This window comes from Anser brachyrhynchus (genome assembly GCF_964034855.1).
Source record: "Anser brachyrhynchus genome assembly, chromosome: 1".
In the NCBI taxonomy this organism is placed as follows: Eukaryota; Metazoa; Chordata; class Aves; order Anseriformes; family Anatidae; genus Anser; species Anser brachyrhynchus.
This window is the reverse complement of record NC_137694.1, coordinates 200,382,591-200,398,797: the sequence shown is the minus strand read 5'-3', so window position 1 is coordinate 200,398,797 and position 16,207 is coordinate 200,382,591. Positions and strand designations below refer to the sequence as shown.

General features: G+C 53.5%; 1 protein-coding gene and 1 long non-coding RNA gene across 2 annotated transcripts; one reads left to right on the top strand and one right to left on the bottom strand.

Moving 5' to 3' along the window:
- The first annotated feature begins 537 nt into the window (after positions 1-537).
- ENDOD1 (endonuclease domain containing 1) lies at positions 538-10,993 on the top strand. Its single transcript, XM_080588725.1, has 2 exons — positions 538-1,889; positions 7,835-10,993. The coding sequence occupies exons 1-2, from the start codon at positions 1,545-1,547 to the stop codon at positions 8,954-8,956; spliced, it is 1,467 nt and encodes a 488-aa protein (XP_080444851.1). The 5' UTR covers positions 538-1,544; the 3' UTR covers positions 8,957-10,993.
- Positions 9,439-15,836, bottom strand: LOC308193747. The gene is made up of 2 exons (XR_013949893.1): positions 12,287-15,836; positions 9,439-11,402 (listed from the first exon to the last, which is right to left on the bottom strand). It is a non-coding gene; the product is annotated as an uncharacterized lncRNA (long non-coding RNA).
- Between the last annotated feature and the right edge of the window lie 371 nt (positions 15,837-16,207).

The window sequence follows — 16,207 nt, the reverse complement described above, 5'->3', positions numbered from 1 at the left end:
TAGCTTCAGTTTTCAGTTTCCCAGGAGCTTTTTTTTTGTACATGTGGGAAAGCGAAATGTTCAGCCTGCCCTTTGGAGCTGCTGTGTTCTGGCTGGGCTGCGTCTGTGTTTTCATTCCCATCATCTTTCCTGCACATGACTAACTCTTTCTGCCAGGGCTGGGTGACCAGGCATCTGCCTGCAAACCAAACAAGCCACTTACTGCATTTCCTGCCATTCCCCAGCCTGTCCAGCCCGCCTCTGTCTCCCCCAGCTGATAACATCACAAAAAATGGCACTGACGTACTTCCTCGCCATGCTACTCAAGTCATCCCCCAGTGCAGGAATGAGAGTCTTAGAGCCCGGATTATTTTTAGCACTTTTACAGGCTCCTTCTCTGACCTTGGGCAGGAGCTTTAGCAACCCTCCGTCCCGTTGCGTCACGTACAATATGGGCTATATTTGCAATATAGCCTCATTTGCAGCTGAGAGCTGATTGAACCTGGGGACTGTTGCTTGGAAATCGCTGCGATGATATGAGACAGCTTTGTCTGAAAACAACCTGTGAGCTTTCAGCAGCTCATATTTTTTAAGGTGCTGTCGGCAATACATCTGATCATATTTAACTTCTAGGGTGGGAAACTGCACATTTTCTTGACCCTGAGGAAATGCTGTGCAGCCTCCTTTCCATCCCCACTATTGTGAGAGCATTAATTCTCCCAGTCACCGAAGTAATACAGCCTTTTGCCCAGAAGAAGTCCAGTATAGGGCAGGTGATAGCTCTGCTGATCATAAACTTGAGCAGTGTTTTCATTCCCTTTAGACAGATTTTTTTTTTGTCAGTTCTATGTTTGGTCAGGCATCCAGAGACGGCTGTGACTGGGGCGTGTGATCCAAGGGTCTCTGCCTTTCTGCCTCCCGCAGGGGAGGTTCTGCCAAGGTGTGCTGATGCTGCTCTGCAGCAGGATTTCGGATGCCCCATCCAGCTCCAGGAGAGTGCCATTCCCGGGCTCCTGCGTAGCACAGTGCTGGCAGCAATAGCGATGATAGACACCCCTAAAAGGGGCAAAGTGCGTTCCCAGCAGCATTAGTAACCTGCTGCCTCTCTCTTTCCTCTCCTCTCCCTTCCTCCCACTCCCTCGGCCAGGCTCGTGGCTGGGCAGAGCAGCCCACACCTTCTTCTGGGCGGTGGATCCGACTTTGCAGCATCCCCCCTGGCAGCCCCAGGAAGATTTCTGGCTGCGTCAGCCAAAATTCCTCCCGGGGACTGTGCTGCAATGCAGACACCACACCCCGCTGGTGCTGCTCAGCTTCCGACCAGCACCGCCGAGGGCTTTCCTCCTCCTCCTCCCTATTAGCCCCGATGATTTTGGGTTGGCCGGCATCACCTCCTCGGGACCGCGGTGCCCGCAGCGGGTGTCGGTGAGGCATCGCTGGCGTGCGGCTGCTGCCTGCAGAAGCGCTCGCTCCCCGCAGGGACCCGCGGGTTTCAGATTTCATTTCCCTCGCACGCTACACCCCAATTCCAGACCCTTTCTGGCTCCGCCGCTGCATGGACGCAGAGCATGGGTCCTTCGCCGTATCCAGCGCAAACAGACAGCTCCCGGGAGTGGACCATGAAGACGTCAATTTTATTTTGGCTTTGCATCTCGGTTTTCCCCGGCTTCTCCCAGGGCAGAGTCGTTGGAGAGGACGAGGCTGGTTTTGCTGAGTGCAACGTGTTTTTCCCCGGACAAGTCCCACCAGAAGGATTCACTGAGCCCTTCCACGTGAAAATCTGTCAGCAGTACAACAGGGAGCCGCGCTTTGCAACCCTCTACAGTACCAAGGACAAAATCCCTCTTTATTCAGCTTTTAAATACACAAAAGCAGCCCAAAATGGGGAGGAGAGCTGGCTGGTCGAGCCACAGGTAAGTCAGTGTTTCCTTTGCTGTAAATCAAATGTTTTCTGGGCACATTTCCTGGTGTGAAGCTGTTAGCAGGGGGGAGGATTTTAACAAAAGATCCCGGAGCTCTGTGGATATTTGTGACCCCCCCTTTTGATATTAATTTCCCATGAGCAGAACTTAGATATTTTAGCGCTTGGAACTGAACAAACAAACAGTTCCTGGTCCCACGGAGCTTGTCAGGAGAGCTGGGAGGCTTTTGGGTGTGAAACGCAGTGCGGGGGCAAGGAAAGCCACCCCTGCACTAGATGTCCCTCTGCCCTGCCTTGCTGGCAGGGTGGCACTGCCGGTGGGTGACGGGGTTAAACATCTCAGCGCCAAGCTGAAGTTTGCTCTGCTGCCAGCCCGATCCCGGTGCTGATAAGAGCTGTTTAGCCTCACGGCACGGACAAAGTGTGTGCTTGTGGCTCGCCACCTTGACTCGCAGTGTTACAGTGTGCCTCGGCTGCAGATTTGGGCAGGGAAGGGAGGTGCCGTGTCCCGCAGCCAGGTGTGTGGTGCAACCCGAGTGTTGCTGCAGCCTCGGTGGGGTTTGTCTCCCCTGGCATTCACCATGTTCAAGCAGCTCCATGAGTCTGTTATATTTAAAAGAAATCCTTAAAAATTTGCCGGTGCCTTATGGGAACAAGTATGCCTCACCTGAACTCTTCCTTAACTATTTTTTCCCTACATTTCAAAATTTCTAGCAGTGATTGTTCTGTAGCACCCTAGCTGAGCTCAGAGCCGAGGCAGGCGCAGGGTGAGGGCAGGGTGCTGAGCTGGGTGCTGGGGCGTGGTTGCTGTATGCAGGCAGGATGGGAGAGCCCCCCTTGTCCCAGGAGAGTGGCAGTCATGCTGGTGGCCCCCATTTGGGTGACGAGACACCAGGACCAGAAGGTCAGGGGAAGGGGAGACTGAGAGCTGGTGGCCCTGTCCCCACCTCAGACTCACCTCAGGGCTAGGCTGGTGTGCCCTCCTTCCACCATGCGTATGCCTGTGAGAGGTGTCCTCTTGCCCTTTGGAGACAGAAGATATTTTAGCAGACTGCTCTTATGGAGATGAGGAAGGGTGAGGAGCTTTTAGAGCACAAACTGCACCTAGCCGAGCGAGCAACTGCTGTCAGAATGGGGACGGCGAGGCAAGGTGGCCAAGATGGCGTCCTTGAGGCCCGTCGTCACCTCTGGCCACCATGCCTCCTCCTGCTCCTCACGGCCTGACTCACCGACCTGCTCGGGCAGCCTTCCAGCGCCTGTCACCGCACCTTCCCTGCCCGCTTCTCCAGCACCTCCCTTCGTCCCGTTCACCTGGCCCTCACGCCTCGACCACCTCGTGGTTGTCCCTGCTAATGCTCCTCAGCCCCAAACCTTGTGTGTCCTGCCTCAGAAACTTGCCTCGGCCCCAGAAACAGTTGGCTTGGCTCTACATCCCATGAAGGCAGGCTGAGGGAGTTGGGGTTGTTCAGCCTGGAGAAGAGAAGGCTCCAGGGAGACCTTACAGCGGCCTGCCAGTACCTAAAGGGGGCTACAGGAAAGCTGGGGAGGGACTCTTTGTCAGGGGGTGCAGTGATAGGACAAGGGGGAATGGCTTTAAAGTAGCAGAAGATAATTCTACCTTGAGTTTCTGTGGCTTCCCACCAGTGAAGCCCTGTGCGATGCTGTGGGAATAGGTTGCTCCTAGCTGACACTCGGCTGTGCTGATCAGTGACAGTGTGAGACAGCTGAGGGCTTTGAGAACTTTTCTTCCACGGAGCAAGCTGCTCTCACCTGTGCTAAACAGAAAAAAATCTCCTGGACTCTCTCACCTCCCTCCTTCCTCCTTTCTGTTGTTTTCTGAGTAATTTGTTTGCTTGTTTTGTTCTTTTTTTTGACTCAAATGCATCCTTTAACTGACACCACGGCACACACTTGAAGGGATGCTCCACATTTTCCCTTGTCTGATTCCTGATTAAGATGTAGGTCTGTACTGGGGACCAGTGAGCTCCAGGTGAAAGAAGCCTCACCGAGTGAAACAAGATGAGGTCCTGGACCGTAGTGAAGGGGACAGCTAAGGAAAGAGCCCAGTATGGGCAGCTTGGAGGAGGCTTCACTGTGGATGGGGACATCACTGAGCCCTGTGTCTGAAAGCCCCTGTGCCACATCAGGTGGCTTTACTGGGGGACGAGGGAGGACAGAGCAAAGATCGTCTCCCTCCTGCCTACCCAAATCCCCCACTGGAGCCAGTTTCATGTTGGTTTTGATCAACAGCGGGTAGTGGAGAACTCGTCCCTTGCTAACTCAATGCTGAACGCCTTATGGGGCTGCAGGCTCCCCCAGGTAAAGGCTGGAGGGGGAGGAAGAAAGGCTGGGGCAAGGCTGTCAGCTGGTGGGACAGGGCTCTTGTGGTCTTTCTGGCTCAGAGGGACCGTGCCTTAGGTGTGCAGCAAGGCTCAGGTCCACACTGATGCAGGAGGGAAAAGTGGAGAACGGATTTTGTACCTATCACGTGTATTCCTATCAAGGCTGAGTCAGGTAAAGAAGAAAAGTCAGCTGGTCCCTAAAGGGAGCTCTTCACAACACGGGCTCTGCAGCAAGGCCCCGAAAGATTGTGCTGTTTTCTGCATAACTTCCTCGCTGAGACAGGGATAGCCAGGTACAAACAGGCTGAACTGTGCAGTGGCATGCACTTATTTCTGTGTGCATGCACACCCACACGCAGAGATACAGCAAGCAGGAGGAAATCACTATAAAAATGCTCTCTGCACGCTGGTGAGTGACTCAGGGTTGTCATGTGCATTTTTTTTGTTGTTTTTATAACAGATCGTGATCTATGTTGTGAGGGCACTGTCTCGCTCCCTATATGCCTACCTCCTCAGGAATGCGTGTACCAGAAACAAATGCCAAATGTAGCACCGAGGTAGTCATCGGATGAGAAATAAGAGGAATGTCAGCTACACCCAGTGCCGATTGGCAGCTGGAAACAGTGAATTAATCCAGGAACCAGGACTGCTGAAAAATGAGAGGCCAGGAGTGTCCTGATGAGCAGGACACTGATGGGAAGCCCCCAGGCTTTGGTCCCCAAACCTGCTCTATTGCTGACTTGTTAGGGGTAAGAGCAAGCCACTACGGTGGCTTTCACCTTGTCATGTTTTGGTCATCTGAAAGCCTGTGGTTTGGTCAGGGTCTTGGCTTGAGAGAGAGGGAGAACACAGGAGTTGCTTTTCCTCTCCCAAAATAGGACAGGCTGGGTGAGTCGCCTTGTGTTTCCATCTGATGGACGATTTCCATCAGCCAGAGGACCAAGGTGGGATTTGCATCACCCAGGCATAGCTAGATCTGAGCTTTCCTCTCAGCCTTGGCAGACCATCGAGAGAAGCAGGTGCTCCTGTAGCCACCCATGAGCATCCTACAACAGAGCCCTCAGCACGAGGTTCACCCCCTTCTGCAAAATGGCAACCCCCACTTTACGAGGCACATTTAATATTGGTAGGTGCTTGGACTCGATTCTGCACAGGTGCTTGGATGCATAATTTATTTTTAAGTCCCCCCGGGAATGAGGTGTTTACTTGTCTGCTTGGATCTTGCCCCGAGCTATTGCAGGGTATTTCAGCAGGTGGATTGCGGCCGGCTCCATGGACGCAGCTAGGCTCTTGCTGCGACACAACCCAAAGGCTTTTTGGAGCAGTGAGGAGAGGCAGCTTGCATGCAGGTTAGATACAGCGCAGGAGCCGGCATGCCTTTGGGGCTGAGTTACAGGAGGCACGAAGCACTCAGCAATGCGTGAGTGATTACAAACCACACCGTGAGTTATTATAAGCACCAGCGCGCGGTGATGTCAGAGCCTTACGCATGCACACAGCCACATTTTTTGTGTTCTTTCCTAACTGCGCCCAAACAATCCCAGTGGTATGTGCAAATCCCTGCAGCCGAACAGGTAACCGGGCACATATTTGCTTGATAGGCACCTCCAGGAATGCATGCATCAGCTCCTCACCAGAGAAATTCAGGTCTACGCCATCTGCTGCTTGCAGGCTGGGATTCCCTGCAAGGAGGCAGAGCTGAGTGGTCTCAGCTCTCCGTGTTGGGGGGACAGCACCTCGGTCTGCCCCCTTCTTGACAGACTGAATGCCCTTTAGGCTGTCAAAAAGGCTGCAGGGTCCTGAGCAGGAAAGGGGCTGCAGCACTGCAATGGGAGCAAGAAGGGACGAGAGCTCCCACCCTGGAAGGGTGTTAGGCTCAGAAGGGGGCACAACACCGTGATCTTATCGAGACAGGGAGGGTGGCAGGGAGGGACTGTGATCCTGTGGTGTGCAAGGCAGCAAAACGCTGCCCAGCTGCAGCCCAGAAGCTCTAGGGCGAGCTTGTGGTGTCTGAGCAAGGGGTGCGGAGTAAGGCAGAAGGCTTTTTAAGTGCAGCCTTCAGAGAAAGCTAAGACTTGTGCATCCGCACGTAGGAAGCCTGCCAGTCCCGAAGCAGTAAGCACCGGCTGTTTCAAAACGAAGCAAGAACCCTCCTAGCCGGCAGCCGGGGGTAATGCAGCCCTGTGACATGGCTTGTGCTGGCACCCTGACCGGCCCTGCTGCAGAGGCAGCCCTGAGGCCAGCCTGCAGGGGCTTGCCTGATGCGAGAAGCGACCAAACCACGGTTTGTACAGCGGGGCTGATGGCTGGCCGCCTACACTGAGCGCAGAGTGCAGGGGAGGTGATGCAGGAGCTGTGGCACCGAGGGGGTGCCAGCGCTGTGTTAAGTTTAAAGCACCTAAGTAGTGGACATCTGTCCAGCTGCGGGAGAGCCAAGGGACCAGGAAGGGTGATGGGGGTGATTCAAGGTAGAATACGAACTTTTTGCCCTATATGTCTCAGAAATACGTATTATTCAGTGCAGTGAACGGTCTAGGGGCCAGGAGCCAAGAGAACAATTTAATCGGGCCAGCACAATGTTGGGAGCAGAAACAGAGACAACACGAGGCGGTGACTGCTGGAGCCCGCCTGCCACCCCTGAGTTGCTACCAGCACGCTCACCCTCTAATCTGGGGAAGAAAATGGCAATCTGTAGAGGCTGCGGTGTCCAGAGGGGTGACTAAGGAGCAGGCAGAGCTGCGGCCACCTGGGAAAGCCCTGAGCACACCGCGGTGCCCAAAATCTCCTGCTCCCACCGCTTATTACCTCCTGGCCCGGCTGCGTGCAAGGCGCCAGGAGGGGCTGTTACCGCCTCGGGGTCTGGCGGGTGGGAAGGACAGACACGGGCACATAGCACAGATTCCACTGAGGACCTGCGGTGACAGCGTCCTCGCCCACATGATGCTGGGAGGTCATTAAAGACGAGGTTCAGACTGCTAATGACAAGCCCTGAGCTCGCTGGCACGTCTGCGGTCAAGGCAGTGAAATTCAGGTCACCCGCCACCGTGTCCGACCTATTCTATGAGTGCAGAGGGGTAAATGCCTTCTCTAGGCATCCTACGTGTTGTGGATTTTTTCCTTCATTGCTTAGATTTGATAGTTCAGGGACTCTGGGTGGCTTGTTGGAGTTAAAAGTGCTGCAGTGCTTGGAGGTGTGACCACCTTAGGAGCTGAGAACATGGCTCTAAAAAGCCATCTGTTAAAAATCCCTTCCAGGTTTTCCCTTAGCCATACCAAACATCTCTTCTAGAAAAAAAAAAACAACACAAGTTGGAGGCTTAGTGGAGGGTGGCAGGTGAGATGCTGGAGGCTGCCCTGTGCTGCAGGCCAGAGTGGAGAGCTGCGACCAGCCCTGGCTGCCTAAATGCGTTTGGCAGGACAACAAAGTGCGGTGTATGCTCCCCCGAGCAGCTGCAAGGACAACGAGGAAGGATCTCAGGGTGTGATCCGTAGCGTGCAGTAGCAGCCCTCATGGAAAAGACACTTCAGGGCTCATTTTACACCGTGTTTTAGGAAGGCAAATTGCACGCACTAACTCTTTTCTCTGCCATTTCAGATAGACGACCCAGACAACGACCAGCACGAGATGGTGCTCGAAGCTGATCTCGTTGGCACGGTGGCCAACCTTGGTGCCAACCAAGCCCTGACCTCAGACTACGTGGGCTCTGGTTACGAGCGAGGGCTGCTGAACCCCAGCCTGCTCAACGAGGAAGACTTCCAGATGGCCACCTACACGCTCACGAACGCCGTCCCCCTGAGTCCCTCTCTGAGCAAAACCTGGCACAGAGACATCGGGAGGGTGGTGGAGCAAGCCCTGGCCCCTCACTGTTCCAAGAAGGACCATCTGTATCTCCTTGCGGGCGCAATTCCTTCCAGCGTCCGGGTCAAAGGCAAGGTGTCGGTGCCCGAGGCGCTGTGGCTGGCAGCGTGCTGTGACGCTGCGGAGGGGTGGTCTCTAGGGCTGGTGAAAAAAATCAGCGATGAAAACAGTTTGGCAGACCTCACGGTGGGCGAGCTGGAGAAGCAGCTCCTAGCAGGGGTTGACCTCTTCAAGGGCAACTGTGGAGAAGACACCAAAAACAAGGAGAAAGTGGAAGCAATACTGCAAGCTGTCGGCCAGATCCGGTCCGGGGGACAAGTAGGAACGAGTGAAAAGGAGAGTGGCTTGGTGAGAAAAGTGGCTGGCATCATTGCCACCCCTTTCATCAAACTTCTGGAACTCCTCATCTACCTGTTTGTGGAGCTGGTGAAATATACGTTTTATTTCCTGTGGCTTGTTATCAAGCGGGTTGGCAGCACTGTTCTGGACGGAGTCTACAGCCTGTGGAACCGGGTGGTGTCCTTCCTCAAAGCCATCAGCATGGTGCTCATCAGCATCCCCTACGACTTGGGAAGGGTTGTCACCAACATCTTCCTGGGCTTTCTGGAAATCGTTCAAGACGTGGCGTTCCTCACCTACAGGATTCTACGCATCCCCGTGGGGTTTGTCCTCCACCTCGCTGCTTTCCCGTACTACTCCATCTGTGCCATCCCCTCTGTCCTCAAAGACCTGGCCGCTGGGATCGGTGGCACCTTCTCGCTGGCCGTTGATGCCACAGCCAGTCTTCTGCACGGCTTTTATTACGTGGCCAGCCACATAGCCAAACGGTTTGTCCCTAAAGGCTCCTCAGGTGACTGACGGGGGTAGAAATCAAGGCCGCAAAGACGTAAAGTGAAAGAGGAGCTTTAAGATACGTGGCCAAACGCTGTCAATTTCATTCTGGTATTTATTGTAGTGACGTTAATAATAATGAACCAACCGGGGAGTAACAGGGAGGGCCGAGGTAACTTTGTCAGGGGACACCACCGCTGCAACTCAAACTCTGTCTATTTTAAAGCATTCGGATCCTGTCGGTGCGGGTCACAAAGTTTCTGTGGTTTGCAGATTCCAAGCTGCTTCCTCTGGGGGATGCTCTCTAAGCGTGGCACGAGGCTGTTGCTTTCCCACTGAGATAGCACCGAGACCTATGCGCCCCTGCAGAAGCACATCCCGTAGGGTGGAGGTTCTCGTCTGGGGAGGAATTCAGTTTCTGAAGCCTGCAGAAGGGAAAAGGAGAGCAGGGTGCGGGGGTTAGGGGTTGGGCAGCGGGGAGGGAAGGGGGCTGGGTCCTGCTGCTGGTTGCACTGCTTGCTTCTCTGGGTCCTGTCGGTGGAGCCCGAGGAGGAATTTGGCCGGGTGTGCTTTGTAGCTCCTGGGCCTTGGCCCTTCAAGGCAGCTGAAACCATGCGGATCTTGCTGTGAGGAAACACCAGCTTCTAGTTCTTTCCTACAGGGGGAAAACATTTCCCCTTTGCCATACCAAGCTCTCTTCCCCAGAGCTGTTCCTCGCTCCCTGGTGACCACTGAAGATCTCAGCCCCAATTCCTCGCCCTGGCCGGTGGGCTCCAAAGCCTGGTAGAACCTCGTGGGTCATGATTTTGGCTTTGAGTCAACCCCATCTGTCAGTGACCGGCCTGTCCTGCCTCTGTTCAGGGCTATCAGTTCATCCAACTCACAACAACGCCTCTGTGCTGCAGGATGGTGCCCAGGCGGGGAATTGGAAATGTTGTGGCTATCCTCCTTAGGCGTGCTGTGAAAGTCCAGCTCAGGTGGAGAAAGCGGTCCTCCCGTGCTTTTCTGCAGGACAGAAGAAAAGTGGCTCTGCCCTTCCCAGCAGCCTGGCTCGGTGGCAGCAGTGATGTCCTTACCGAAAGGCACCTGGGGAACATGGGGCAGGCGATGAGCGGGGAGCATGGGGGGAGTTTTGCTGCTTGTTGCCCAAAACCCCATCCAGCCTGGCCTTGGGCACCTCCAGGGATGGGGCAGCCACAGCTTCTCTGGGCAGCCTGGGCCAGGGCCTCACCGCCCTCTGAGGGAAGGATTTCCCCCCCCCTAAGGTGGCTGGGGGCAGCCCCCTCCAAGCACCCCACGAAAGGATTGCTTTAAGGAGGAAAGGTGGCCTCCCGGCAAGCAGCGCTGGCTTCCTTCATGAGGGAAGGCAACTTTTTGTGCTCATCGGGGTCTAATCAGGTAAAGTCAGCAATATTTGACAAATCCCTCCTTTGTCTTGAAGCTGTCACTAGAGGGATTTGGATTCCAGGGGCACGGTCGCGGCTCCCAGCAGAGAGGCAGCAACCCCCCCTGCACCCAGACCCAACTCAGCATCTAACACGCAAACGCAACCCAAGCTGCCCCCCCACGTGCCCCTCTCGTGCCTTATGCATGGCCTGTGGCCTGCCCGAGCCGTGCCTGGCGCGAGGGCGATGCCCAGCACACCGGGACGTCGGTGTGGCCACATCTCCACCACCGTTGCCACCCAGCCCAGCGAGGTTCAGGCCAGCCCACGGGCACGTCTCTGCGCTGCAGCCTGGTTGCAGGGCCCCTTCCACCCAGGAGGCTGCAGCACCGGAGGGTTTGGGCAGACGCGGGGCTGTATTGAAACGGTCTGAACACGCTCAGATTTCAACCGTGACGAACCCTAACCAGCACAGGTCGTTTTTCTTCTCTGCTGCATGTCTGAGCAGGCAGTGGGAAATCTGCCTGAAACACCCAGTAATTGTTACAGAACAAGCAACATCCTGCTACAGACTATTGCTTCAGATTATTCTTATCTGGGCATGATTTATGGCTTGTGAGCTTTACTCTGTCCTAGGAAATGTACGGCTTTAACAAAATAAAAGTTACTTTTCCAAAGAAGGACTGGTATCACATTTCTGTCCCAGTTGCAAACAAGATAATGCAGCCCAGCGAGCTCAGGCTAATCAGGAAAGTAAGAGCAGCATAGTTGCTCTTTGTTAAGGCCTGACATCTGATATTAATGGCCCTTTTCTACTTTTAAAACACCTTCGCATTTTCAAAAACGCATTCATTAGGCTACGGAGTACGTAGGTAAGAGCTGGGGGTTGCAGGCGACACGTTTAGCTACGTAAGTGCCAAAAGAGGTGTGTGCTCAGACAGGCTGGCGTGAGGTGGGACAGGACGGGAGCAGGAAAGGAGGTTTCCAGGTGCAGGAATGGGGGCTGTGGGCTCCCCTGCTCTATGTGGCCATCAGCTCCCTCTGCCCACGTTGGCTGGGGCTTGCGGCAGCAGAAGACTCGAATGTGGACTCGAATGACTCGAATGAGGGTGGAAAGGCCTTGCAGAGGGATCTGGATAGGTTGGAGAGCTGGGCGATCACCAACCGCATGAAGTTCAATAAGAGCAAGTGCCGGGTCCTGCACCTGGGACGGGGAAACCCTGGCCGCATGTACAGACTGGGCGATGAGACGCTGGAGAGCAGCCTAGAAGAGAGGGATCTGGGGTCGTGGTAGACAGCAAGTTGATATGAGCCAGCAGTGTGCCCTGGCGGCCAGGAGGGCCAACCGTGTCCTGGGGTGCATCAAGCACGGCATCGCTAGTAGGTCAAGGGAGGTGATTGTCCCGCTCTAGTCTGCGCTGGTGCGGCCTCACCTCGAGTACTGTGTGCAGTTCTGGGCACCACAGTATAAAAAGGACATGAAACTGTTGGAGAGTGTACAGAGGAGGGCTACGAAGATGGTGAAAGGCCTGGAGGGGAAGACGTACGAGGAACGGCTGAGGTCACTGGGCCTGTTCAGCCTGGAGAAGAGGAGGCTGAGGGGAGACCTCATCACAGTCTACAACTTCCTCGTAAGGGGGTGTCGAGAGGCAGGAGACCTTTTCTCCATTAACACCAGTGACAGGACCCGCAGGAACGGGGTTAAGCTGAGGCAGGGGAAATTTAGGCTCGACATCAGGAGGGGGTTCTTCACAGAGAGGGTGGTTGCACACTGGAACAGGCTCCCCAGGGAAGTGGTCACTGCACCGAGCCTGTCTGAATTTAAGAAGAGATTGGACTGTGCACTTAGTCACATGGTCTGAACTTTTGGGTAGACCTGTGCGGTATCAAGAGTTGGACTTGATGATCCGTAAGGGTCCCTTCCAACTGAGGATATTCTATGATTCTATGATTCTGTAAGAAAAGGGGGAGACTGGCCCTCAGTGGCTGCACCTGGGCAGGTCACCTTGGCTGTTTTGCAGCTGGTAGGGAGAAAATCTCACTTTTGTGGGATGCTGCTCACTTGGCCAGTATGAGCAGATCTTTAGAAGAAGACCAGTTACCCCCTAGGAGTAGCTGCTCTCCTCCACCGACCACAGACAGCCGGGGGTGAGTAAGCGAGGTGTGGGCACCTGCTTAGCGCAGATGCCTCAGTGCACAGAAGAGGAGCCCTCAGCCACAGGTGGACCAGGAGGCAAAGGGCTGACCGTCCTTATCTTTACGGGGATGATTACGAGTCACTCACAGGGCAGGGAAGGCGATGTGAAATGATCTCGCCTCAACCAGATCACCCAGCCCTTCAGCACAGGAGCTTCTGCACACCCCGATGTGACCCTGATCGCAGTTATCTTCGCTCTGGGGTTGGACCCAGAGAAACGAGCCATGCCCTATAAGCACAGCAGCCCTGGCAGCACGACTCACAGCCCCCAGCACTGGGCTCAGGTCCCCCCAGCCCCACCTTGGTGCCATTGGACATTTTGGAGCTGCTCCTCTCTGCACAGACCTCCAGCGCTTCCTCTCTGCAGACAGGGGCTGCTGCAGCTCAGAAGGGAACCGAGCGGGAACCGAGCCCTGCTTGTTCACAAGTTCTCTCTCCAGCTTAGGCAGTGCCAGCAAATGAAAAAGGTATCAGAAAATACCTACAAGCGTAACTTGTTTGGCCAGAAAGGATTGCCTGGGAGCATAAAGTGCAAGGCGTGCCTGCGGTGTGCGCGATTGCGATACCCCGCAATTGGCACGGCGTGATTTCTCTCCTCTGCACGGCCTCGGACTTGCTTCGATTCGCGAACGTGTCTCACACTGGGTAACATCTGCCACTGATTTCAGCAGAACTGGTGTTTTCAGCCAAGCAGAAAGGCCTGCAGATTTCCCAGCCGTGTTAGTATTACAGCCGGCTGGAAAATCTCCAAGGAAATAGATTGTCAGAAAGGGATGATTTATCAAACGGGATATATATATATATATATATTCACAGTAATTTGTCTTTTCTAGTGGAAAAGGCTTTTCAGGTCCAGCTTGGAAGAAGGACCAGAAACATCCAAGAGCAGTGCACAGTCTGGATTTGAAGTGTAGATGTGGATGTTGAGCACTCTCTCCTGCCTAAAGGCAAGCCTGGCGTGTGAACATGGCTGTCTCCAGCCCAGAGGGGTGCCCACCTTACCTTCTGTCTCATTTTCTTCCATTTTCAAGTGTGAAAAAACCTGTTTCCTTTCCAAAAGTACTGAAATAGTGACCATTTTCCTGAGAGGCAGATAACCTTTTCCACCCTGCTCCGGTGAACAGAGCCCAGCCCGGCATCTCCCCGGAGCCAGCAGCAAGGTCACCTGCAAAGCTGAAGCTTCAAGTTCTGCCATTGATAACTTACCTTATTGACAAATTCATGTTTTAAATTGATTTAACATGGTGGAGAATGGATATTTAGAGCAGATGTCACTGTGTGTTTACCGCTGTGATAATGTAGGCGTTTCTGAACCTCCTGGAGGCTGCTGGTAGAAATGGTTGGGGACCGGAGGCAGCGGGTGGGCTGGGGGAGCAGCAGGAGCTCCTTGCTCCTAGGGGAAGGACAGCAGCTGGGTGGGATGTTTCAGACCCGGTGGACAGTAGCTAAAAAGTAAGCAGTAACGACTGAGAAATGGTCTCTGCTCAGTGCTGATGCCAACAGGCTGCTGAAATGAGTGGAGCGGCCACGGAGGTGTGACGTGACAGGCTCCAGAAGCCATTGCTGCCTGGATTTATGCCGCCCAAGCATGGGCAATAAAATCTCTTACCTGTGTGCCTCCATTCAGTGCCTCGTTCGCTAGGCTTTAACCTCAGCCAGAGGCCTAAAGCTGCGGCCCGTGAAGCCCAGTTTGGGGCTGGTGGCTGAGGGGACTCGTCCCAACCACTGAGACCTTGGAGGTGCCCCTTGCCGCAGACCCCACAGGGTACAGGAGGGGTGGGCAAGTGCACCTCCAGCCCTGCAAGTTGGCCTGGCTTGTGTGGAGTGAGGAGCTAAGAAATAGTTGGAGAAATGTAACCTCAGCATGAGCGTGGCCAGAAATGGGGTCCAGTAATTTTATGCATCCCCACGTCCTGTAATGCCACAGATCACCTCCCCCCAAGCCGTCAGAATGAGATTTTGTGGGTTGGGATGTGTCTGAGAACCTGGTGGCTGTCCTTTATTTCCCTCAGTATTCAGTCTTCTCCATCAGCCGGTCTCAGCTGTGAGCAGACGCAGACGCTCAGCACCAAGCACATGCCAGCAAAGTGCCCTGGCACCTGCTGGGACGCTCTGGGGCACAGCAGCGAGGTTCTGCACCTCCGTGGCTGTGGTAATTGGCACCCAGGTCTACTAATTAGAGCTGGTAGGGATTTCTCCATCTCAGCTTCTTCTGTTCTTATAGAAAAGTCCCTTTCTGCAAATATTACACTTTTCTTGCTTTGTTTTTCTTTTTTCAGTATACATACATTAAAAAATGGGGGTTAATTTAAATCTAATAAAAATGTTTTCAATAGATCTTTTCAACATCACTGTGCTTTATCGATCCTCCCACTCTACTCTGCCCTGGTCAGGCCTCACCTGGAGTACTGTGTCCAGTTCTGGGCTCCCCGGTACAAAAAAGACAGCGATCTCCTGGAAAGAGTCCAGCGGAGGGCCACAAAGATGAAACAGGGCCTGGAGCATCTTCCCTATGAGGAAAGGCTGAGAGACCTGGGTCTGTTCAGCCTCGAGAAGACTGAGAGGGCATCTCCCAGTGTTTACAAATTTCTTCAGTGTGGGAGACAGAAGGATTTGGCCAACCTCTTTTCAGTGGTTTGTGGGGACAGGACAAGGGGCAATGGCCACAAAATGGATCCCAGGAAGTTCCACACCAACATGCGAAAGAACTTCACGGTGAGGGTGACGGAGCACTGGGACAGGCTGCCCAGGGAGGTTGTGGAGTCTCCTTCTCTGGAGATATTCAAGGCCCGTCTGGACGCCTACCTGGGCAGCCTGCTCTAGGGATCCTGCTTTGGCAGGGGGGTTGGACCCGATGATCTGTGGAGGTCCCTTCCCACCCCTACAATTCTGTGATTCTGTATTGCAGGTGCGAGCAGGAGTTTAATCTCCTGTAAGGTGAACGCTGCAACCCAACAGTATTTCCCATGACGCGTGGGGTGGAGGAGGATCAGGCTCCCCCAGAAGATGATTCAGTGCAGAGCTCACCCTCTGGTGGCGTCTGCTGTCTCTCCCGTGTAGCAGAGGAGCCATAAGAGATTAGTTAGGTCATGTAGCAAGGCAAATTACACGTCTGTACTCAGACGGTGTAATGTCCCCAGCCCAGCTCTTCTGCTGGAGGTTTTGGTGTGTCATGAGAGGCACCAGGCCCTGAGGACAGCGTGGCAGCGGTGGCCTGGGCTGAAGCTGGCCCTCTTCTGTGGGGTCACTCCCTGCAACAGAAACTGGGGTCATGACTACTAAAACACTTCAGTTTCAGCTGTTACTTATTTTTATTTTATTTTATTTATTTTATTTGTATTTTATTTTATTTTATTATTTTTATTTTATTTTATTTTATTTTTTATTTTATTTTATTTATTTTATTTATTTTATTTATTTTATTTATTTTATTTTATTTTATTTTATTTTATTTTATTTTATTTTATTTTATTTTATTTTATTTTATTTTATTAATTTTATTTTATTATTTAATGTTATTTTCTACTCACCAGCCCCAGCCAGGAAGGGAAGGAGGGCTTTTCCCTTTTGGAAAAGCAGCTTCCTGCAGGTCAGGGATATTCAAGCTTCGCTCAGAAGGCCTGATAAAAGCCAGAGCACAAAAAGCACACATGGGTAGCTTTTAGCTATGCAGGAAATATATATCCTGTGATTTTCT